The sequence below is a fragment of the Tamandua tetradactyla genome, chromosome 6 (genome assembly GCF_023851605.1).
Source record: "Tamandua tetradactyla isolate mTamTet1 chromosome 6, mTamTet1.pri, whole genome shotgun sequence".
NCBI classification, from domain to species: domain Eukaryota; kingdom Metazoa; phylum Chordata; class Mammalia; order Pilosa; family Myrmecophagidae; genus Tamandua; species Tamandua tetradactyla.
In genome coordinates, this window is record NC_135332.1 from 3988023 (window position 1) to 4013964 (window position 25942).

Below are 25942 nucleotides of genomic sequence, written 5' to 3' on the forward strand. Positions count from 1 at the left end.
TAAACTCATTACTCTCCCCGCTACATGGGACATGAGTTCCAGGGGTGTAGGTCTCCCTGGCAATGTGGGACATGACTCCCAGGGATGAGTCTGACCCTGCATTGTGGGATTGACAGTGCTCTCTGAACAAAAATGGGAAAAAATGTAATAAAGTATTAATGGTTAAGAGGTTTCAGATAGAGTTGAGAGTCTGTTCTGGAGGTTACCCTTATACAAGATTCAGCTTGATACTGTAAATTGCCACAGTATGCCAAGCTACAACCAACTGTGTTCCTGAAAACCCTAAAGAATACCCAGGGCTCTGTCTGAGGTTCTATTAAAGTTTCACTCACCAAGTTTATTTTTCAGCAACTTAAAACTTCCAGATTCTTTCTATGCCAGATAAGCCATGAAACCCAGAGGTACCAGTCTCTCCAAGAACATCAACTAATTGTACCCCCCTATCCCATAATGCCAACACCCCTTTTCACCGTGAAGAAGAATGGTCATGCTCAAATATCCCTGAAGATTGGGAGAAGGATCAAATAAAAGGGAGGTGTTGTAACAGTTAAGATAGGATTTAACAAAGGATCGTGACTACTGAATCACTATATTAACATTTCTTGTTAGTCTCTAGTGTATTAGAACAGCTGGAAGGGATTACCTAAAATTGTGGAAATGTAACCCATACCATACTTTGAAATTTGCTCTATAACTATTTGTTAAACTGTACTTTTAAACTTACCACTTTTTTGCATATATATTATATTTCACACACACAAAATTTTTTTTTTAATTTCCTTCCTGCCCCTTTATAGTCAATCTTTTTCCCCCTTTTCCAGTCCCTGGCAACCACTACTTCGTTTTCTGTTCCTACAGTAATTTCCAGAGTATCCTACAAATGAAAGCATACAGTATGAAACATTTTGACTCTGGCTTCTCTTTTTGTTTTGTTTTACATGTATCAGTAGTTCACTCCTTTTTATTGCTGACTAATATTCCATTGTATGTATATTCCACAGTGTGCTTATTCATTCTCTAGCTGATAGACATTTAGGTAGTTTACAATTTTGGGTGATTATGAATCACCCAAATTGGCTGTTTTTAGACATGTGTCTTCATTTATTTTGGGTAAATACCTGCAACTTGGATTACTGGATCATATGGTAAGTTTAAATATAAACTGTCTATTTCCCAAAGTTGTATATCACTTTATATATATCACTTTATATCCTCACTAGCAGTATGTGAGTATTCCATTTCATCCTCACTAGCATTTGGTTTTCAAGTATCTTTTTTTTTTTTAATTTTGACCATTTTATTAAGTCTTTAGTGGCATTTCCTTGTTTGTATTTCCCTAACGATTAATGATGTTTAGTCTTTTATTTAGTGAAGACCAGTTTAAATATTTTGCCCTCCCTTTAAAAAAAGTTTGTTGCAGTTGTTAAAGAAGTTGTGGATTTATATAATAATTGTACATAAAATCATGTATTCCTATACTTTTTAAAATAATTTATTTAATAATAATTTAATAATTCCTATATTATTTTATGTATAAAATAATGTATTCCACCACTAACATCTAGCATTGATCTGGAGCATTTGTGACAAGTTGTGATAGCACATTTTTATAATTGTACTATTAATTAAGGTCCCTGGTTTTAACCTAAGGTACACTGTTTGTGTAGTATAGTTCTATGTTTTTTTTTTCATATAAAATATATTTATTTTGTTTTTAAATTAAACATAGCTTGATTTAAAATTATGTACAATCATTCCCAGCTGGGAATGGTAAATTAAAGAATGGATAATAAAAGAATGCCGATTTGTTTGTCTTGTTTAGTAGTATTTAGTTTGCTAAAGCTGATGAAATGCCATATGCCAGAAATTGTTTGGCATTTACGATTGTGGATTTATTAACTTACAAGCTTAGAGTTCTGAGGCTGTGAAAATTTCCAAATCAAGGCATTAAAAGGTGATGGTTTCAAAAAAAATAGGTGATACTTTCTCCTGAAAGACTAGCTGCTGATGATCCTCAGTTTCTCTGCCACATGCTATCTGCTAGTGCTTCTCTCCTGGGTTTCACTGCCTTCAGTTACTGCTTTCCTCTCAGCTTCTCTGGGGCTTTTTTTCTGTCTGTTTTCTCTGTGTTCTTCTCTGTTGTCTTATAAGACTCCAGTGAGAACATAAGACCCACCCTGAATGGGGTAAGTCACATCTCAAGTTAGGATCCTTCTCATGAAAAGGTACGACTTAAATGGGTCTACTTGAGTCTTCACGCTAATGGATTAGCTTTAAGAACATGCTTTTTTGGGCTACATACAGCTTCAAACCATCACAAGCAGTATGGTAGTGATATAAAAATGGAGACTTTCTAGAAGTAGGATCTAAATGTAAAATTTAATGATTATCCCTACAACCTCCAGCTGGGTCCCTGGACCAGATAAGTCCTGAAACCTAGTGTGCCCTGCCTCTCCAGAGCACCAGCTCATTCCATCTCCCTACCCCATATTAGTGACAGGCACTTCCAACATGAAAAAGTTAGAATGGACATAATCCAAATACCCCTAAAGAGTGAAGGTAATGGTGGAGTTATACAGAGAAGGTAGGTTTAACAAGTGAGTATCATTGCTGAATCACTGGTATTTCTTTTAAGTATCTTAGAGCAGCTAGAAGTAAAAAGCTAAAATTGTGAAATTGTAACCCATGCTAAACTCTGAACTCTGTTCCTTAACTAATTGTTGCTCTGTTCTTTGAAATGTATTGCTTTCTTGTATATATGTTATTTTTCACAAAAAAGAGAAAAAGGTTGATTGATAAAAAAACATTTATTCCTTCTAGCCTCCTACGTTCTGGAGCAGCTAGAAGGAAAAATCTATGATGATGATGTGGTAGCCCAGGACAGACTCTGGGATCTGTGCTGTAACTACTTGTTGATGAGTGATTTGAAAGCTATTGCTTTTTTATTTCTTGCTTTGTATGTATGTTATATTACACAATAAAAAAAGTTAAAAAAGAAAAAATATATTTAATGGTTATCACTAAAATTAAGAAGAAAATATGGTATAAAAAATGATAGCGCATTTTTATAATTGTACTATTAATTAAGGTCCATAGTTTAACCTAGAGTTCACTGTTTGTATAGTATAGTTCCATGGACTTTAAATTTTTTTTATTATGTTACCATATAGACTATTAAACATTTCCCCTTTTAATCATATTCATATATATATTGCAGTGCTGTTAATTATGTTCACAATGCCATCATCACCAATATCCATTCCCAGAACATTTCCATCATTCCAAATAGGAACCTTGTATATTTTTAGCCTTAACTTTTCATTCTCTATCCCTACCCCATCCACTGGTAACCTATATTCTAGATTCTGACTTTATGAGTTTGCTTATTCTAATTACTTGAAATCATACAGTGTTTGTCTGGATTGTTTCACTCAACACAGTGTCTTCAAAGTTCATACATGTTGCTTGTACTTGTATCAGGACTGACTTCATTGCTCTTTATGACTAAATAATAATCCACTGTGTTTATGTACTATGTTTAATTTATCCATTCATTGGTTGATAGTCACTTGGGTTGCTTCCATCTTTTGGCAATTTCTAATAATGCTGCAATGAACATCAGTGTGAAAATATCTGTTCAAGCGCCTGTCTTCAATTCTTTTTTTAAAGGAAAGACAGAGAGAAGGAAGGAAGGATAGAAGGAAGGAAGGAAGGAAGAAAGGGAAACATCTTTAAACATTTTCTTGTTTTATTGTATTCTGTTTCTCCGTTTTTGTTACATGGGCTGGGGCCGGGAATCGAACCGAGGTCCTCCGGCATAGCAGGCAAGCACTTTGCCCGCTGAGCCACCGCGGCCCGCCCTGTCTTCAATTCTTTTGGGTATGTACTGTGTAGTGCGATTGCTGGGTCATATCTATCCATAGCTTTCTGAGGAGCCAGCAAAGTATTTTCCACAGCAACTGCATGATTTTACATTGCTGCCAGCAGTGAATGAGTGTCCCTATTTCTCCCCATCCCCTCCAATACTTATGATTTTTCAATTTTTTTTTTGGGGGGGGGGGTGCATGGTTTGGGAATCGAACCCAGGTCTCCCACATGAAAGGTGGGCATTCTAACCACTAAACTACCCATTTTCACTTTTTTTTTTAAATAGCACCCATTCTAATGAGTGTGAAATAGTGTCTAGAGGTTTTGATTTTTATTTCCTTGATGGCTAATGATGTTGAGCATCTTTTTATGTGCTGCCTGGTCATTTGTATATCTTCTTTGGATCAATGTCCATAAAAGTCTTTTGCCCACGAATGAGCTGAGACTCAGCATCAAAGGACTGAGAAAAACCCTAGAATGAGCTGAGAATTAACATCAAGGGATTGAGAGAGCCTTCTCGACCCAAAGGGGGAAGATTAAAATGAGACAAAGTGTCAGTGGCTGAGAGATTCCAAACAGAGTTGAGAGGTTATCCTGGAGGTTGGTTATTCTTAAGCATTAAGTAGATATCACCTTGTTGATCAAGATGTAGTGGAGAGGCTGGAGGGAACTGCCTGAAAATGTAGAGCTGTTTTCTAGTAGCCATGTTTCTTGATGATGATTGAACAGTGATATAACTTTCACAGTGAGACTCTGTGAATGTGAAAACCTTATGTCTGATGCTCCTTTTAGCTACTATATCAACAGAAGAGTAGAACATATGGACTAAAAATAAATAATAGGGGGAACAAATGTTAAAATAAATTCAGTTTGAAATAGTGGTAAATGAAAGTGAGGGGTAAGGGGTATGGTACATATAGTCTTTTTTTTCTCTATTATCATTTTATTTCTTTTTCTAAATGGATGCAAATATACTAAGAAATGATGACTATGCAACTATGTGATGATATTAAGGATTACTGATTGTATATGTAGAATGGAATGATATCTAAATGTTTTGTTTGTTAATTTTTTTAATTAATAAAAAAAGTTTTAAAAAAAGTCTTTTGCCCACTTTTTTTTTTTTTTTTTTACATTAAAGTAATGGTTGGTTTAGAGAAAATCATGGAGGAAATACAGGATTTCATACATCATCTACCACCAGTACCTCTCATTGGTGTGGAGCATTTATTACAATTGTTAATAGCACTTTTTTATTATTGTACTTTTTTTTACAATTGATGAAAGGTTATTAAAATAGCACTATTAATATTGTCTGTAGTTTACATTAGATGTATTTTCCCCATATCCCACCCTATTATTAATACCTTGTATTAGTGTCAAACATTTATTATAATGCATGAAAGAACATTCTTATACTTGTACTATCAACTGTAATCCATCATCTATAATCAGGTTCACTGTGTCATACTGTCCTGTGTTTTATATTTTAATTTTTACCCTAGTTACATATACAACCAAAATTTCCCCTTTTAAACAATCAACTATATAATTCAGTGCTATTAATTACACACACAATATAGTGGTACAATCACCACCATCCATTTACAAACCTTGACAGTCAACCCAAACAGAAATCTGTACAAATTGAGCATCAACTCCCCATTCTCCAAATCCAGTCTATCCCTTGGTAAACTGAATCTAAATTCTAACTCAAAAATTTGCTAATTAATTTCCTATCAGTGATATCATACAATAGTTGTCCTTTTGTGTCTGGTTTATTTTACTCAGCATAATGTCCTCAAGGTTTATTCATGTTGTTGCGTGCATCAAGATTTCATTCCCTTTTCTGGCTTAATAATATTTCATTGTGAGTATATACCTCATTTTGTTTATCCATTCATGACTGATGGACACTTGGGTTGCTTCCGTCTTTTGGCAATTGTGAATAATGCTGCTATGAACATCAGTGTGCAAATATCTGTTTACATCCCTGCTTTCAGTGCTTCTGGGTACATACCTACAAGTGGGATTGTCAGGTCATATGGGAATTCTACACTGAACTGCCTGAGGAACTTCCAAACTGTCTTCCACAGCAGCTTCACCATTTTATATTCACAGTAACAGTGAATGAGTTTTCCACATCCTCTCCGATACTGTAATTTTCAGATTTTTTTTAATAGTGGTCATTCTAAAAGGTGTGAAATGATATCTCATTGTGGTTTTGATTTGCATTTCCCTAATAGCCAGGGAAATTGAGCATCTTTTCATGTGCGTCTTGGCCATTTGTATTTCCTCTTCTGAGAAGTGGCTGTTTATGTCTTTTACCCATTTTGTAATTGGGTTCTCTGTCTTTTTGTTGTTGAGTTGAACAATTTCTTTATATATTCTGAATACTAGACCTTTATCTGATATATCATTTCCAGACATTGTCTCCCATTGTGTAGGCTGTCTTTTTACTTTCTTGATGAGAATCTTTGATGCAAAAAAGGTTTAATTTTGAGGAGTTCTCATTTATTTATTTATTTCTTCAATGCTCGTGCTTTGGGTGTAAGGTCTAGGAAACTGCCTCCTATTTTAAGATTCATAAGATATTTCCCTCCATTTTCTTCCAAAGTTTTATGGTCTTAGATCTAATGTTTAGGTCTTTGATCTATTTTGAGTTAATTTTTGTATAGGGTGTGAGATATGAACCCTCTTTCATTCTTTTGCATGTGGATATCCAGTTCTCTAGGCACCATTTAATGAAGACACTGTTCTGTCGGTGGTAGTTTAACTAACTGCCTTGACTGCCTTATCAAAGATCAATTTGTCCATAGATACACTCTATTCAATTCCATTGGTCAGTATATCTATCTTTATGCCAGTACCATACTGTTTTGACCACTGTAGCTTCATAATACACCTTAAAGTCAGGTAGCATGAGGCCAACTTCATTTTTCTTTCTCAGGATATTTTTAGCTATTCGGTGCATCCTGCCCCTCCAGATAAATTTGGTTATTGGTTTTTCTGTTTCTGAAAAGTAAGTTTTTGGGATTTTAATTGGTTTTGCATTGAATCTGTAAATCAGTTTAGGTATAATTGATATCTTAACTTTATTTAGCCTTCCAATCCATGAACATGGTATGCCTTTCCATTTATTTAGGCCTTCTGTGATTTCTTTTGACAGTTTCTTGTAGTTTTGTTTGTATAGGTCTTTTGTCTCTTTAGTTAAATTTTTTCCTAAATATTTTATTCTTTTCATTGCAATTGTAAATGGATTTTTTTCCTTGATTTCCCCCTCAGATTGTTCATTACTAGTGTATAGAAACACTACAGATTTTTGAGTGTTGATCTTCTAACCTGCCACTTTGCTATCCTCATTTATTAGCTCTAGTAGTTTTGCTGTGGATTTTTCAGGGTTTTCAAAAAAATAGTATAGTATCATATCATCTGCAAACAGTGAGGATTTTACTTCTTCCTTTCCAATTTTGATGTCTTGTATTTCTTTTTCTTGTCTAATTGCTCTGGCCAGAACTTCCAACACAATGTTGAATGAAAGTGGTGATAGTGGACATTCTTGTCTTGTTCCTGATCTTAGGGGGAAAGTTTTCAGTTTTTCCCCATTGAGTGTGATGTTAGCTGTGGTCTTTTCATATATTCCCTTTATTATGTTGAGGAGAGGTTCCCTTCTATTCCTATCCTTTGAAATGTTTTCAACAAAGAAAGGATGTTGAGTTTTGTAAAATACCTTTTCTGCATCATTCAAGATGATCATGTGGTTTTTCTGCTTTGATTTGTTGATATGGTATATTACATTAATTGATTTTCATATGTTGAACCATCCTTGCATACCTGGGATGAATTCTATTTGGTCATGGTGTGTAATTCTTTTAATGTGCTACTGGATTAGATTTGCAAGTATTTTGTTGAGGATATCTGCATCTGTATTCATTAGAGAGATTGGTCTGTAGTTTTCTTTTCTTGTAATATCTTTGTCTGGCTTTGGTATGAGGATGATGTTGGCTACGTAGAATGAGCTAGGTAGCTTTCCCTCCTCTTCAATTTTTTGAAGCATTTGATCAGGATTGGTACTAATTCTTTCTTGAATGTTTGATAGAATTTACGTGTGACACCATCTGGTCCTGGACTTTTCTTTTTGGGGGGCTTCTTAATGTCTGATTCAATTTCTTTACTTGTGATTGGTTTGTTGAGGTCATCTGTTTCTTCTTGACTCAATGTTGGTTGTTCATGCCTTTCTAGGAAGTTGTCCATTTCATCTGCATTGTCTAGTTTATTAGCATGAAGTTGTTCATTTTATCCTCTCATTACTTCCTTTATTTCTGTGGGGTCAGTGGTTTTGTCTCCTCTTCCATTTCTGGTTTTATTTATTTGTATCCTCTCTTTTCTTTTTGTCAACCTCACTAAGGGTCCCTCAATCTTATTGATTTTCTCATAGAACCAACTTCTGGTTTTTGTTGATTTTCTCGATTATTTTCTTGTTCTCAGTTTCATTTATTTCTGCTCTAATCTTCGTTATTTCTTTCCTTTTGCTTGCTTTGGGGTTAATTTGCTTTTCTTTCTCTAGTTCTTCCAAGTGTACAGTTAATTCTTTGATTTTTGCTCTTTCTTCTTTTTTGATAAAGGCACTTAGGGCAATAAATTCCCTCTTATCACTGCCTTTGCTGCATCCCATAAATTTTGATATGTTGTGTTTTCATTTTAATTTGCCTTGAAATATTTACTGCTATCTCTTGTAATTTCTTCCTTGACCCGCTGGTTGTTTAAGAGTGTGTTGTTGAGTCTCCATATATTTGTGAATTTTCTGGTGCTCTACCTATTATTGATTTCCAGCTTCATTCCTTTATGATCTGAGAAAGTGTTTTGCGTGATTTGAATCTTTTTAAATTTATTGAAACTTGCTTTGTGACCCTGCATATGGTCTACCCTTGAGAATGATCCATGAGCACTTGAGAAAAAGGTGTATCCTGCTGTTGTGGGGTGTAATGTTCTATATATGTCTGTTAAATCTCGCTCAATTATTGTGTTATTCAAATTCTCTGTTTCTTTATTGATCCTCTGTCTAGATGTCTGTCCATTGATGAGATTGGGGAATTGAAGTCCTCAGCTATTATGGTAGATGTGTCTGTTTTCGTGTTTTCAGTGTGTGCCTGATATATTTTGGAGCATTCTGGCCCAGTGCATAAATATTTATGATTGTTATATCTTCTTGTTAAATTGTTCCTTTTATTAATACATAGTGTCCTTTATCTCTTTTAACTGTTTTACATTTGAAGTCTAATTTGTTGGATATTAGTATAGCTACTCTTACTCTTTTCTGATTTTTATTGCATGGAATATCTTTTCCTAACCTTTCACTTTCAACCTATGTTTACCTTTGGGTCTAAGATGTGTTTCCTGTAGACAGCATATAGATGGGTCCTGTTTTTCAGTCCATTCTGCCAGTCTGTGTCTTTTGATCAGGGAGTTTAATCCATTAACATTTAGTGTTATTACTGTATGGGCAGTACTTTCTTCTGCCATTTTGCCTTTTGGGTTTTATATGTCATATCTAATTTTTCTTCTTTTTACCTTTACTGATAGTCTTCATTTCTATACTCTTTTCCACACCTCTTTCTCCTTTCTTTTCTTATCTGTCTCTAGTGCTCCCTTTAATATTTCTTGCAGGTCCCTTCTCTTTTCTTTTTTTTTTCTTTGCATGGGCAGGCACTTGGAATCGAATCCAGGTTTCTGGCATGGCAGATGAGAACTCTGCCTGCTGAGCCACCATGGCCTGCCCAGAGCCAGTACCTTGGTCACACATTCTCTCAGTGATTTTTTGTCTGCAAATGTTTGAATTTCCCCCTCATTTTTGAAGGACAGTTTTGCTGGATATAGAATTCTTGGTTGGCAGTTTTTCTCTTTTAGTATCTTAAATATATCATCTCACTGTGTGGTAGTTAGGTTCAATTGTCAACTTGGCCAGGTGAAGGCACCTAATTCTGTTACTGTGGACATGAGCCAATGGTACGTGATCCTCATCTGTTCTTGATTTTCATCTGCAGTCGCCTAAGAGGCGTGCCTGCTGCAATGAATGACATTTAATTAATTGGCTGGTGCTTAAATGAGAGAGCACAAGGTAGCACAGCCCAAGCAGCTCAGGATGCCTCATCTCAGCACTCGCAGCTCAGCTCAGGCCTTTGGAGGTGCAGAAAGGAATCACCCCAGGGAAAGTTGTCGGAACCCAGAGGCCTGGAGAGAAGGCCAGCAGAGACCATCCTGTGCCTTCCCACTTAAGAAAGAACCTCAGTGGAAAGTTAGCTGCCTTTTCTCTGAAGAACTAACAAAATAAATCCCCTTTTATTAAAAGCCAGTCTGTCTCTGGTGTGTTGCATTCCGGCAGCCAGCAAACTGAAACACACTGTTTTCTTGCCTCCATGGTTTCTGCTAAGAAATCTACCCATAGTCTTATTGGGATTTCCTTGTATGTGATGGATTGTTTTTCTCTTACTGCTTTCAAGATTCTCTCTTTCTCTTTGACAGCTGACATTCTGATTAGTAAGTGTCTTTGGAGTACATCTATTTGGATCTATTCTATTTGGGGTACACTGCACTTCTTGGATCTGTAATTTTAAGTCTTTCATAAGAGTTGGGAAATTTTCAGTGATAATTTTCTCCATTAGTTTTTCTCCTCTTTTTCCCTTCTCTTCTCCTTCTGGTGCACCCACGACACATATATTTGTGTGCTTCGTGTTGTCATTCCATTCCCTGAGTCCCTGCTCATATTTTTCCATTCTTTTCCCTATATTTTCTTTTTTTAAAATTAATTTTAAAAAATTAACTAACAAAACAATTAGAAATCATTCCAGTCTACATATACAATCAGTGATTCTTAATATCATCACATAGTTGCATATTCATCATTTCTTAGTACATTTGCATCCATTTAGAAAAAGAAATAAAAAGACAACAGAAAAAGAAATAAAACGATAATAGGGAGGAAAAAAAACTATACGTACCATACCCCTTACCCCTCACCTTCACCTACCACTACTTCAAACTGAATTTATTTTAACATCTGTTCCCCCTGTTCTTTATTTTTATTCCATATGTTCTACTCTTCTGTTGATATAGTAGCTAAAAGGAGCATCAGACATAAGGTTTTCACATTCACAGAGTCTCATTGTGAAAGCTATATCATTGTTCAATCATCATCAGGAAACATGGCTACTGGAACACAGCACTCCATTTTCAGGCAATTCCCTCCAGCCTCTCCACTACATCTTGAACAACAAGGTGATATCTACTTAATGTGTAAGAATAACCTCCAGGATAACCTCTCGACTCTGTTTGGAATCTCTCAGCCATTGACACTTTGCCTCATTTTACTCTTCCCCATTTTGGTCGAGAAGGTTCTCTCAGTCTCTTGATGTTAATTCTCAGATCATTCTAGAGTTTTTTCTCAGTCCTTTGATGGTGAGTCTCAGCTCATTCCAGGATCTTTGTTCCACGTTGCCAGGAAGGTCCACACCCCTGGGAGTCATGTCTCACGCAGAGAGGGGGAGGGTGGTGAGAATGCTCATCATATTGACTGGAGAGAGAGGCCACATCTGAGCAACAAAAGAGGCTATCTTGGGGGTGACTCTTAGGCCTAAATTTTAAGTAGACTTGACCTAACTTTTGTGGGTTTAAGTTTCATGTGAACTACCCCCAAGACTGGGGGCTCAGCCTATAGCTTTTGTTGTCCACACCCCTATATTTTCTTTTGCTTATCAGATTTCAGATGTTCCATCCTCCAGTTCACTAATCCTGTCTTCTTGCCTCTTGAAATCTGACATGGTAGGTTTCCATTGTTTTTTTCATGTCTTCTGCTGTGCCTTTCATTCCCATAAGTTCTGTGATTTGTTTTTTAAGGCTTTCAATTTCTTCTTTTTGTTCATTCCTTGCCTTCTTTATATCCTCCCTAAATTCATTGATTTGATTTTTTTTTGTCTATAAGTAATTTTTTGAAAGTAAATTCATCAATTTTTCAAATACAACAAATTTCCATATTCACCAATATTAACATCAGTGGTGTATACATAGTTTTCTCAGTCATAAGCAAATTCTAATGAAATTTATGTTTGGATGAATTTGTTTTTTTTTTTCTTTTATTAATTAACGGAAAAAAAGAAATTAACCCAACATTTAGAAATCATACCATTCTACATATGCAATCAGTAATTCTTAACATCGTCACATAGATGCATGATCATCGTTTCTTAGTACATTTGCATCGGTTTAGAAGAACTAGAAACACAACAGAAAAAGATATAGAATGTTAATATAGAGGAAAAAAATAAAGGAAATAATAATAGTAAAAACAAAACAAAACAAAAAAACCTATAGCTCAGATGCAGCTTCATCCTGTGGTTTTTTTTATTATTAATGGAAAAAAAAGAAATTAACACATTGAGAAATCATACCATTCTACATATGCAATCAGTAATTCTTAACATCATCACATAGATGCATGATCATCATTTCTTAGTACATTTGCATCAATTTAGAGGAACTAGTAACACAACAGAAAAAGATATAAAATGTTAATATAGAGCAAAGAAATAAAAGTAGTAATAATAGTAAAAAAAAAAAAAAAAAAACCCTATAGCTCAGATGCAGCTTCATTCAGTATTTTAACATGATTACTTTACAATTAGATATTATTGTGCTGTCCATTTTTGAGTTTTTGTATCTAGTCCTGTTGCACAGTCTGTATCCCTTCAGCTTCAATTACCCATTATCTTACCCTGTTTCTAACTCCTGCTGGACTCTGTTACCAATGACATATTTCAAGTTTATTCTTGAATGTCGGTTCACATCAGTGGGACCATGCAGTATTTGTCCTTTAGTTTTTGGCTGGACTCACTCAGCATAATATTCTCTAGGTCCATCCATGTTATTACATACTTCATAAGTTTATCTTGTCTTAAAACTGCATAATATTCCATCGTGTGTATATACCACAGTTTGTTTAGCCACTCGTCTGTTGATGGACATTTTGGCTGTTTTCATCTCTTTACAATTGTAAATAACGCTGCTATAAACATTGGTGTGCAAATGTCCATTTGTGTCTTTGCCTTTAAGTCCTTTGAGTAGATACCCAGCAATGGTATTGCTGGGTCGTATGGCAATTCTATATTCAGTTTTTTGAGGAATTGGCAAACTGCCTTCCACAGTGATTGCACCATTTGTCATTCCCACCAACAGTGGATAAGTGTGCCTCTTTCTCCACATCCTCTCCAATACTTGTCATTTTCTGTTTTGTTGATAATGGCCATTCTGGTGGGTGTGAGATGATATCTCATTGTGGTTTTGATTTGCATTTCTCTAATGGCCAGGGACATCGAGCATCTCTTCATGTGCCTTTTGGCCATTTGTATTTCCTCTTCTGAGAGGTGTCTATTCAAGTCTTTTTCCCATTTTGTAATTGGGTTGGCTGTCTTTTTGTTGTTGAGTTGAACAATCTCTTTATAAATTCTGGATACTAGACCCTTATCTGATATGTCATTTCCAAATATTGTCTCCCATTGTGTAGGCTGTCTTTCTACTTTCTTGATGAAGTTCTTTGATACACAAAAGTGTTTAATTTTGAGGAGCTCCCATTTATTTATTTCCTTCTTCAGTGCTCTTGCTTTAGGTTTAAGTCCATAAACCGCCTTCAATTGTAAGTTTCATAAGATATCCCCGTACATTTTCCTCTAACTGTTTTATGGTCTTAGACCTAATGTTTAGATCTTTGATCCATTTTGAGTTAACTTTTGTATAGGGCGTGAGATATGGGTCCTCTTTCATTCTTTTGCATATGGATATCCAGTTCTCTAGGCACCATTTATTGAAGAGACTGTTCTGTCCCAGGTGACTTGGCTTGACTGCCTTATCAAAGATCAAATGTCCATAGATGAGAGGGTCTATATCTGAGCACTCTATTTGATTCCATTGGTCGATATATCTATCTTTATGCCAACACCATGCTGTTTTGACCACTGTGGCTTCATAATATGCCTTAAAGTCTGGCAGTGTGAGACCTCTAGCTTCGTTTTTTTTCCTCAAGATACTTTTAGTAATTCGGGGCACCCTGCCCTTCCAGATAAATTTGCTTATTGGTTTTTCTATTTCTGAAAAATAAGTTGTTGGGATTTTGATTGGTATTGCATTGAATCTGTAAATCAATTTAGATAGGATTGACATCTTAACTATATTTACTCTTCCAATCCATGAACACGGTATGCCCTTCCATCTATTTAGGTCTTCTGTGATTTCTTTTAACAGTTTTTTGTAGTTTTCTTTGTATAGGTTTTTTGTCTCTTTAGTTAAATTTATTCCTAGGTATTTTATTCTTTTAGTTGCAATTGTAAATGGGATTCGTTTCTTGATTTCCCCCTCAGCTTGTTCATTGCTCGTGTATAGAAATGCTACAGATTTTTGAATGTTGATCTTGTAACCTGCTACTTTGCTGTACTCATTTATTAGCTCTAGTAGTTTTGTTGTGGATTTTTCCGGGTTTTCGATGTATAGTATCATATCGTCTGCAAACAGTGATAGTTTTACTTCTTCCTTTCCAATTTTGATTCCTTGTATTTCTTTTTCTTGTCTAATTGCTCTGGCTAGAACCTCCAAAACAATGTTGAATAACAGTGGTAATAATGGACATCCTTGTCTTGTTCCTGATCTTAGGGGGAAGGTTTTCAATTTTTCCCCATTGAGGATGATATTAGCTGTGGGTTTTTCATATATTCCCTCTATCATTTTAAGGAAGTTTCCTTGTATTCCTATCTTTTGAAGTGTTTTCAGCAGGAAAGGATGTTAAATCTTGTCAAATGCCTTCTCTGTATCAATTGAGATGATCATGTGATTTTTCTGCTTTGATTTGTTGATATGGTGTATTACATTAATTGATTTTCTTATGTTGAACCGTCCTTGCATACCTGAGATGAATCCTACTTGGTCATGATGTATAATTCTTTTACTGTGTTGCTGGATTCGATTTGCTAGAATTTTGTTGAGGATTTTTGCATCTGTATTCATTAGAGAGATTGGTCTGTAGTTTTCTTTTTTTGTAATATCTTTGCCTGGTTTTGGTATGAGGGTGATGTTGGCTTCATAGAATGAATTAGGTAGCTTTCCCTCCACTTCAATTTTTTGGAAGAGTTTGAGGAGAGTTGGTACTAATTCTTTCTGGAATGTTTGGTAGAATTCACATGTGAAGCCGTGTGGTCCTGGACTTTTCTTTTTGGGAAGCTTTTGAATGACTGATTCAATTTCTTTACTTGTGATTGGTTTGTTGAGGTCATCTATTTCTTCTTGAGTCAAAGTTGGTTGTTCATGCCTTTCCAGGAACCCGTCCATTTCATCGAAATTGTTGTATTTATTAGCGTAAAGTTGATCATAGTATCCTGCTATTACCTCCTTTATTTCTGTGAGGTCAGTGGTTATGTCTCCTCTTCCATTTTTTATCTTATTTATTTGCGTCCTCTCTCTTCTTCTTTTTATCAGTCTTGCTAAGGGCCCATCAATCTTATTGATTTTCTCATAGAACCAACTTCTGATCTTATTGATTTTCTCTATTGTTTTCATGTTTTCAATTTCATTTATTTCTGCTCTAATCTTTGTTATTTCTTTCCTTTTGCTTGGTTTGGGGTTAGTTTGCTATTCTTTCTCCAGTTCTTCCAAGTGGGCAGTTAATTCCTGAATTTTTGCCTTTTCTTCTTTTCTGGTACAGGCATTTAGGGCAATAAATTTCCCTCTTAGCACTGCCTTTGCTGCGTCCCATAGGTTTTGATATGTTGTGTTTTCGTTTTCATTCGCCTCGAGATATTTACTAATTTCTCTTGTAATTTCTTCCTTGACCCACTGGTTGTTTAAGAATGTGTTGTTGAGCCTCCACGTATTTGTGAATATTCTGGCACTCCGTCTGTTATTGATTTCCAACTTCATTCCTTTATGATCCGAGAAAGTGTTGTGTATGATTTCAATCTTTTTGAATTTGTTAAGACTTGCTTTGTGATCCAGCATATGGTCTATCTTTGAGAATGATCCATGAGCACTTGAGAAAAAGGTGTATCCTGCTGTTGTGGGATGTAATGTCCTATAAATGTCTGTTAAGTCTAGCTCATTTATAGTAATATTCAAATTCTCGATTTCTTATTGATCCTCTGTCTAGATGTTCTGTCCATTGATGAGAGTGGTGAATTGAAGTCTCCAACTATTATGGTATATGTGTCTATTTCTCTTTTCAGTGTTTGCAGTGTATTCCTCACATATTTTGGGGTATTCTGGTTCGGTGCATAAATATTTATGATTGTTATGTATTCTTGTTTAATTGTTCCTTTTATTAGTAGATAGTGTCCTTCTTTGTCTCTTTTAATGTTTTACATTTGAAGTCTAATTTGTTGGCTATTAGTATAGCTACTCCTGCTCTTTTCTGGTTGTTATTTGCATGAAATATCTTTTCCCAACCTTTCACTTTCAAACTATGTTTGTCTTTGGGTCTAAGATGTGTTTCCTGTAGACAGCATATAGAAGGATCCTGTTTTTTAATCCATCTGCCAGTCTGTGTCTTTTGATTGGGGAATTCATTCCATTAACATTTAGTGTTATTACTGTTTGGATAATATTTTCCTCTCCCATTTTGCCTTTTTTATTATATATATCATATCTGATTTTCCTTCTTTCTACACTTTTCTCCATACCTCTCTCTTCTGTCTTTTCATATCTGACTCTAGTGCTCCCTTTAGTATTTCTTGCAGAGCTGGTCTCTTGGTCACAAATTCTCTTAGTGACTTTTTGTCTGAAAATGTTTTAATTTCTCCCTCATTGTTGAACGACAATTTTGCTGGATATAGAAGTCTTGGTTGGCAGTTTTTCTCTTTTAGTAATTTAAATATATCATCCCACTGTCTTCTAGCTTCCATGGTTTCTGCTGAGAAATCTACACATAGTCTTATTGGGTTTCCCTTGTATGTGATGGATTGTTTTTCTCTTGCTGCTTTCAAGATCCTCTCTTTCTGTTTCACCTCTGACATTCTAACTAGTAAGTGTCTTGGAGAACGCCTATTTGGGTCTATTCTGTTTGGGTTGCGCTCCACTTCTTGGATCTGTAATTTTAGGTGTTTCATAAGAGTTGGGAAATTTTCAGTGATAATTTCTTCCATTAGTTTTTCTCCTCCTTTTCCCTTCTCTTCTTCTTCTGGGACACCCACAACACGTATATTTGTGCACTTCATGTTGTCCTTCAGTTCCCTGATCCCCTGCTCAAATTTTTCCATTCTTTTCCCTATAGTTTCTGTTTCTTTTTGGAATTCAGATGTTCCATCCTCCAGTTCACTAATTCTAGCTTCTGTCTCTTTAAATCTACCATTGTAGGTATCCATTGTTTTTTCCATCTTTTCTACTTTGTCCTTCAATCCCATATGTTCTGTATTTGTTTTTTCAGACTTTCCATTTCTTCTTTTGGTTCATCCCTTGCCTTCTTCATGTCCTCCCTCGATTGATTTGGTTTTTGAAGAGGTTTTCCATTTCTGTTCGTATATTCAGCATTAGTTGTCTCAGCTCCTGTATCTCATTTGAACTATTGGTTTGTTCCTTTGACTGAGCCATATCTTCAATTTTCCTGGCGTGATCCGTTATTTTTTGCTGGCGTCTGCGCATTTAATCAGATTTCCCTGGGTGTAGGACCCAGCAGGTTGAAAGATTTTTCTATGATATCTCTGGACTCTGTTTTTCTTATCCTGCCCAGTATGTGGCACTCGTCTGTCTGCGGGTCCCACCAGTAACAGATGCTGTGACTCCTTTAACTTTGGAAGACTCTCGCTGTGGTGGAGGGTCACTAGCCGAAGCGGCTTGGTGGAGTGCCACTCCAAATCTCCCAGCTGGCCTGGGAATCCGCGTGTGGGGAGGGCGCCGGCCACCGCGGCTTGAGGGGACCGCCTGTCCAAATCTCTCAGCCGGCCCGGGAAGGAGGGAGGGAGGGTCTTGGCCAACACCCTCCACCGCCCAGGGAAGCATGCGCCCCTCGGGTATCTCACCGCAGCGGATTCTCCTAGCCGATTCAGACATTTCAGAATGGGGTACGCTGTCTTTTTGGTCTCTGTCTTTGCTCCGGGAGCTGTTCTGTACCATTTCTGTTTCTTTTGTAGCTGTTCTGGAGGAGAAACTAAGACCCGCGCGTCTTACTAAGCCACTAAGCCGCCATCTTCTCCGGAAGTCCCATTGATTTGATTTTTGATAAGGTTTTCCATGTGTGTTCGAACATTCTGAATTAACTGTTTCAACTCCTTTATCTCATTGGAATTGTTGGTTTGTTCCTTTGACTGGACCATTTCTTCAATTTTCCTAGTATGATTTGTTATTTTTTGCTGTCGTCTAGGCTGTTAATTACCTTAATTAGTTTATTCCAGAGTTTGTTTTCACTTTTTTTCCTAGGATTTTCTTGCTGCATGACTTTGTTGTCCATCTGTTCTTTGACATTAAATTCAGCTTATTCTAGTCTTCTAGCTTAGGTTTTGTTTAATACATCAGAATTTCTCAGTTCTTGTTATTTATTTCTTGCCATGCCTGTATGGTGCCTTTCACCCACCTCTTAGGAGGGTCTACTTAGATATTATAGACTCCAATCAGATTTTCCCAGACCAAGCTGGTCTTCTCTCAGAAGGAAAAAGTCGCCTGCATCAGTTTTTCCTAAAGGTGAGACCCAGCAGATTAAAAGGCTTTCCTATGAAGTCTCTGGACTTTGCATTTTTCCTCTCCTGTCCAGTATGTGGCGCTTGTCTGCCTGCAGGTCCCACCAGCATATGGTGATGCAGTACCATTAACTTCAGCAAACTCTCCCTGCTGGCAGCGTGGTGGAAACAGAGGAGAGGTTGTAGGCTGGCTTTAATCGCTTCATTTTTCCCGACTGGGGTCTGAATTCTTTGAGGGAGGAATTTCACCTGAGCTGGGTGTACCCCTCTCTGAGGAAGGCACAGGTTCCAGACAAGCTCTCAAACAAGCTTAATTCTAGTTGTGCATGGGGCAGTGGAGCCAGAGAAGCTTTGCAGCTGTATCCAAAGAGTAATCAATCTGTACAAACACAGCACAAAAGAGAAAAAGAAAAATCCTTTTCAGAGCCAGACCCTGTTCCTTAGGTTTGCCAATCAAGAGCTGAAATTGGTATGCTGCTCTGTGTATCTCCAGGTCCTATGTGCCCCCTCCTTTCCTGCAGGACCTAGACCTTTTCAGATCCATAAAAACCTTTTTTTTTTCTTTTTCTGTCAGCACTGCCCCCTCTGTGCCAGTACAAAAACCAGTGACCTCCTCTTTTACTGGGGGTTCAGCTGAGCTGGGAGCCTATTTTTAGTAGTCAGAATTTGTTAATTAATTCCACAATTGGAGTTTTGTTGTACTCAGCCTCTGCTGCTGGTAAAGTCCCTTTCCTTTCCCCTCTGGGAAGAAGCCTCTTGGGGAGGGGCACTGGTCTCCATGGCTTGGGGAACTCACAGTTCTGTGGGGGCTCACAGCTGGTCCAGCTGGTCCAGACTGGGGTCCGCTGTGTCCGATCAGTGACGTGGCTGCAGCAGTTGTTCTGTACCGTTCCTGGCTATTTACTCACTGCTCTGGAGGACGAACTAAATTCCACACCTTGCTGAGCCACCATCTTGGCTCCTAATCCAGTAAGAATTTTTTTCATCAATCCTTTCATCCTTCTTTGTCTTACAGGTGGCATCTCCACAGAAAGCGACTGTGCTTTTGAGCCAGACTACGCTGTTCCACCACTTCCAGTGAGTGAAGGTATGCAGCACATTCGGATTATGGAGGGCATGTCTCGCTCTCTTCCATCCTCCCCCTTACTCACACATCAGTCTATCAGTGTTCGGCTCCAACCTGTGAAGAAGTTAACTGGTAAGGACTTTACCTGAATTTAGTATCTTTAACAGGAATCCTAATAGTATGAAACTTTAGGTCATATCAGATATGTTTATATGCTTCTTGAGAATTTCCTCTTTGGCCTTCCTAATGTCAGTGACTGTTGGAAGGTGGAGCACCTACTGATGGCAGTTTTGGAGAATTGGAATAGTGCTCAGTTTGACAAGTTGATGTATTTATTTTCTAAACAATCCATCTGTTGTGAACAGATTTTTCTAGGCTTTCAGGAAGTATCTAGTTTTGCCAGAATACACTGTTCTGATTTCACTTATCAGCTTGTTCATGTCAGATTAACAGATGGAGGCATTGTAATTTTAGGATAATAAGAGCTTAATAGTTCAGCACAGGTACAACAGTTATATTTTTGTTTGAAATAAAGATTTTAGTATTTGAGGTCTGTTATAAGGTAATCTAGATATATCTCTCTCCCTTTGTATAGTCCTACAACCTCTTAGGATATTTGCTGTCATTCGTAAATTGTGGATTATATTGACTTTACCTCATTTCCTTTTTTGTAAAATAAGAACAATAATAGTATCTACCTCAAAGGACTATTAAGGGAATTGGATGAGTTAATACACGTAAATCCCATAAGACATTCTTTGACATACAGAATGTAGTCAATAAATGTTAGCTACAATTTTTATTATAATTCTTTTAAATTTCAATATTGCATTTCTGTTAGCTATGTCAAATATGATTTCCGAGTCTTTGAAAAATGTCTGTGAAGTAACTTAATGATCTTAAGTTAAGTCTCTTTACTTTCTGAGGGATAATCTCTATACTAATGTCAGATTGACTGTTATGTATTCTATGGTGGGAAAAAACTGGGGGCCTGATTTAAAAAGCACTTGCTGCCCATATATTGAAATGACCATGTGGCAATCCAGTTTAGATGATAAATAAGTCATAATAACTGATCATGCTGCAATCTAGTTATTTGAGATGCCAGCTTCTTCATAGATAAATGGAACCATTGACTTGTTTCATAGTCATTCTGGGAAAATAATTGAAAAGCTAATTTGAAATTATAAAGGGCCTAAAGATAGTATGGGTTGCATAGTCTGTATTATCTATTTCAGCATAGTCATGAAACTATAGTGTAAGAGGAATCATCTTGCAGTTTTAGGGAAAACAGGAATTTAAAATGTATTATAGTAAATTTTATTAAATGAAAATATGTAATTGTTGTGTTTGTTGGTCTTAGTGTCATCAGTGCTATCTGTTGTGTATTTCTAAATTGATTTATGCATTGATAGAGTACCTTACCCCGTATTTTTGTAAGATTAAATGAGCAAATATATATATGAAGACTTTCAAGCTGTTGGGGAAAGTAGTGCTAACGAAACTAAGTTTAGACCTTGTTTAGAAACTAGAACCTATTTATAATGAATATTTTCTAGTTTATGGTTAAAGATTAGACATTTGTAAACTCCACGTTTCCTCCGTGGTAGGAATGGAGAAAAGGAAGCCTTACTTCCATTTCTGGCCATGAGTAGTCTTCCAAGCCAAAAGTAAAGAATTAAGGGGATATTAAAAAAAAATTAGAAGGATATTATTTAATTCAATTTGGATCATTTTAGTTCACTATTTTTTAATACTTAAATGGCAACATAAATTATCAAATAATCATTTTGTGATGGTTGCATATGCTGGATTGTAACAAATCTGTTTGTGTTTTTTTAAGAACTTTTGGGAGGTTAATCTAAGAAGTTGTGTACAAGAAAAGAATTTTCTGTTCTACTAATTTTCTTTCATGTTGGAATAGAAGTCACTTATGCAGAGTGAAAGTACTAGTTATATAGCATTGTAGTGTTTACTTTTAGCAGATTATTTGTAACGCGTATAGTGTGTTGTGTGTATTCCATTGAAACACAGCAGACCTGTCTCCCTACCTGTGTTCACTGATTAGAAGGGTTCACTGAAGGGAAGGATTGTGAATAGGTAAAAATGACTCTTAATAGAGAATGTACCAAAATAAGAAGGAATTTACATTTTTTTCCCTAGGAAATGGTTTTAATTTCTGCCAGACTGCGTGACTGCTATATGGAGACTAGTCTAGGTTTCAGGACTTATCTGGACCAGGGACCCATCTGGAGGTTGTAGGTTTCTGAAAAGTTACTCTAGTGCATGGAACCTTTGTAGAATCTTGTATATTGCCCTAGGTGTTTTTAGGACTGACTGGAATGGTCCTGGTTGGGGGTTGGCAGGTTATGATAGGGGGCAATGTCTAACTGAAGCTTGCATAAGAGCAATCTCCAACATAGCTTCTATACTCTATTGGAACTCTCTGTCACTGATACTTTATTAATCACTTCTTTTCCCCCTTTTAGTCAGGATGGAATTGTTGATCCCACGATGCCAGGTCAGGATTCATCCCTGGGAGTCATCTCTGATCTATTAATTTTACTACTCTGTTTGCCTGTCGGTTACAGTTCCTCATCTTCTTTTAATTTGATTTAGTAATGCGGACTTAGAAATTACATCACTAAACTTACCAGTTCAGGGCCTGATTTTGAAATTTACTAAGATGCCCCTTTTATTTGCTTTGTTGGTGAAGAATAGCAGATAAAAGGAAATTCTAAACTCTTGTCTTTTAGAAGATTGTGCTAAGAAACATGCACTTTCGACAGAGCTGTTTTTTATCACTACAAACTTAAGAGAATTCTTTCTTAATAAATTTGTACTCGGTTTCCCATTTCCTTTTATCTCTCCAAATGGGTTATTCTCTCCTACAATGTATTTTTTTTTTTATTTGAGGGCTAACATTTTCTAGAGGGAAATTATAGAAAATATCTTCCTGGGAATTATCCTCATTTGTAGCATGATCTTGTAATTTCTTTTTCTTTTTCTTTGATTCAGCCTTTGTAGAGTCTTTCTCCAGTCTCTGTCCTGCAGTTCTAAGAAGGTTGTATTTGTTCTTTATAGAGATAGAGTTGATGTCTTCTCTCTTAGAATCTGGGCAGGCTTGTGACTACTTATACTCACTTACAGCAGAAGTGTTGCTGTATGATGTTTTTTTGTATGCTGTTTGACAGAGTCACATTTCATTTTTTTTCTATGAGTATCCCGTTATTGCAGCACCATTTGTTGAATTTTTGTTTGGTTGATTTTTATTTGTTTTGCTTTGTTTCGGGGGGGAAGTGCATGGACCGAGAATCGAACCCAGGTCTCCTGCATGGCAGGCAAGAATTCTACCACTGAAGTACCCTTGCACCCCTATATGATTTTTGAATGTAGGTGAACTTCTGCCTGGTTACTTTGGAACACATGTTTCCGGGATGTGCTTGTAGTACTCAACCTCCATTTTGTGAGAAACCCAAGCCACATGGAGAGGACACATGCAGGTGCTTTAGTTGATAGTCCCAGCTGATCCCAGCTTTTGAGTCATGCCAGCCTAGACATCAAGCATTGAGTGAAGAAGCAGCCTTCAGATGATTCTTGCCCTTAGCCATTGGGTCACCCCCAACCATTTGAATTTCTCTGGCTGAGGTTGCATCTGTTGCAAAGCAAAGACAAGGAATTCCTGCTGTGCTCAGTCAGAATTTCTGACCCATAAAATCCATGAGCATAATAAAATGAGCATTAGACACCTGGTCTCCTTTCATTTATGTAGGCTAATCTGCTCAGTCTCGGAATTATTGAGTAGCTTAGAAAAACATTAGAAGTTGTCTCCTCAATAATAAGTAGGATTTGGAGTCTTCCATTAAAGCCACAAGAATAAACTTCAAAGATACCTAGCAGTAGCTTAAATATTTAGCAGTAGCTTTCTAAAACTGTTTCTTCCCTTCTTCTTCATAGCCTTATTTAGGAAACTTATCAGTCTGTCTAAACTCCTCTGCCCAAATATCTTGGATACTTCACATTTTCTTATTCTTTTTATAGCTAGTTTCTCCAATTTTAAGTATTTCTGACTGAGCTCTGATTCTACTCTGGAAGCCATAGTTCTGTCCTTTTCTCTTATTCCTGTGATAGAGTCCCTCAGGTACTGATGCTAACAACTTTTTGTTAGAGTTTGCCACTTTCCTAAGGACTGCTTTCTATCATTTGTTTGTTGTATCTTTTTTCTTTTTTTAACCTTTTTTATGCATAGTGTAACATATATACAAAGCAAAGAAATACAAAAGCAATGTTTTCAAAACACTCTTCAACAAGTAATTATAGGACAGATCCCAGAGTTTGTATGGGCTAACATACAATCCTCTCAGATTTTTCCCTCTAGCAGCTCCAGAATATAAGAGGCTAGAGGGCTTAAATATTTTTTTATCATCACAATCGACTTTTTTCCTTCTTTTTTTTGTGAAAAATAACATATATACGAAAAGCTATGAATCTCAAAGCACAGCACCACAATTAGTTGTAGAACATATTACAGAATTTGACATGGGTTACAGTTCCACAATTTTAGGTTTTTACTTCTAGCAGCTCTAAAATACTGGAGAAGAGATATCAATTTATAATGATTCAGTATTCATATTCATTTGTTAAATCCTATCTTCTCTGTAGAACTCCATTACCTTTGATCTTTCCATCTCTCTCTTTAGGGATATTTGAGCTATGGCCATTCTAAATTTTTCTTATTAGAAGGGTCTGCCACTGATGAAGTAGGGAGATGGAACTATCTGATGTTCTGGAGAAGCTGGGCTAGGTTTCAGGACTTCTCTGGACCAGGGACCCATCTGGAGGTTGTAGGTTTCTAGAAAGTTACTCTAGTGCATGGAACCCGTGTGGAATCTTATATGTTGCCCTTTCTTTAGGATTGGCTGGAATGGTCTTGGTTGGGGGTTGGCACATTATGATAGGTAGCAAGGTCTCAGTGAAGTTTCCTTAAGTGCAACCTCCTTAGTAGCTTCCCAACTCTGTTTGAACTCTCTCTGCCACTGATACTTTATTAGTTACACTTCTTTTCCTCCTTTTGATCAGAAGAAATTGTTGATCCTCTGGTGCCAGATCTGGATTCATCCCCAGCAGTCATCTCCCACATCGCCAGGGAGGCTTTCATCCCTGGATGTCATGTCCCGCCTAGTAAGGACGGCAATGATTTTACTTGCAGAGTTGAGTTTAGAGAGAGTGTGTCTGCTGTATCTTATGAAGAGGATAGAATATCCAGTCAAGTAATATGTTTCCTAGTTTGTGTTAGTTCCGCACTCCTTGGCTCTTCTTTTTTACCACAGTCTTAAATGGTAGTTGTGGTAACCCTCTTTATTAGTCAGAGTTCTCTAGAGAAACAGAACCAACACGAGGTATCTGTAAATATGAGAATTTGTAAAAATGTCTCATGTAAGTATGGGGATGCACAAGTCCAAATTCCTTAGGGCAGATTGCTAGTTGATAACTCCAATGAAGCTCTCTCAAGGAGAGGCTGGCTGAAGAGAAAATGAAATTTCTCTGTTTTCCCTTAAGAGTCTTCAACTGATTGTATTCTTTCATTGCTGAAGACACTCCCTTAGTTGATAGTAGATTTAATGACCAACAGATGCAGTCAGCTGACTGATGATTTAGTAACCTGTGCTTGCTGACCAGACAGTTGGGCACCATCACCTGGACAAGTTGACACATGAACCTAACCATTACACCCTCTTTTGGAACTTGCTTATAATAGGAAAATCTTGACTTCAGTTGTGTTGCCTCTTGACACCTCAATAAGAATTTGTATCAAGAGACTATTTTCTGATACTCCAAAGAAGGACCAAGAGAAGCCTATTCTGTAAACTCCTTTAATTGGTGTTTCTGTCTTGTTACGGATCTGTGTCTGTCAGCTGTCTCCAGCTCATAGGCTTATCAGCTAGAATTCTTTATTTCTGTGAAATCTTACCTGAAAAACATTATTTTTCTTCCAGTTCACCTCTGGAACAAACTTGCTGCTCTATTTTGTGACCCCTTTTTTTGGATCCAAATTTTCTCTGTTCCTAATTTCTTAAGAACTAACATATCAGAACTCACCTTGCGCTCCTCCTCTTTTCTGGAAAATGGACACCACTTCTCTTTTGCTGCAAAAGACTTAAACCCCATTACATACTTGATTAGAACTACCTGGCAAGCAACGGCCAGCCAACCCTTGTTTTATGCTCTGTCTCAGCTTCTAAGCTCTCACTATGGGCTAGAGCTCTGTCTCCCACTTGCTTGAGGAAACAGAGGAGATCCAACAAGTTGT

At 36.8% G+C, this 25942-nt stretch overlaps 1 protein-coding gene across 13 annotated transcripts in view; it reads left to right on the forward strand.

Annotated features, from left to right (window-relative positions):
• Positions 1-25942, forward strand: part of TANC2 (tetratricopeptide repeat, ankyrin repeat and coiled-coil containing 2) — a 642298-nt gene that overhangs the window by 209002 nt on the left and 407354 nt on the right. For 9 of the 13 annotated variants that reach the window (XM_077163513.1, XM_077163514.1, XM_077163515.1 and 6 more), the window contains one exon: positions 19582-19764. In XM_077163513.1, the coding sequence (XP_077019628.1) occupies positions 19582-19764 (183 nt within the window). The remainder of the gene's footprint in view (positions 1-19581; positions 19765-25942) is intronic. The other 4 variants (XM_077163519.1, XM_077163523.1, XM_077163524.1 and 1 more) reach the window with 1 other exon arrangement.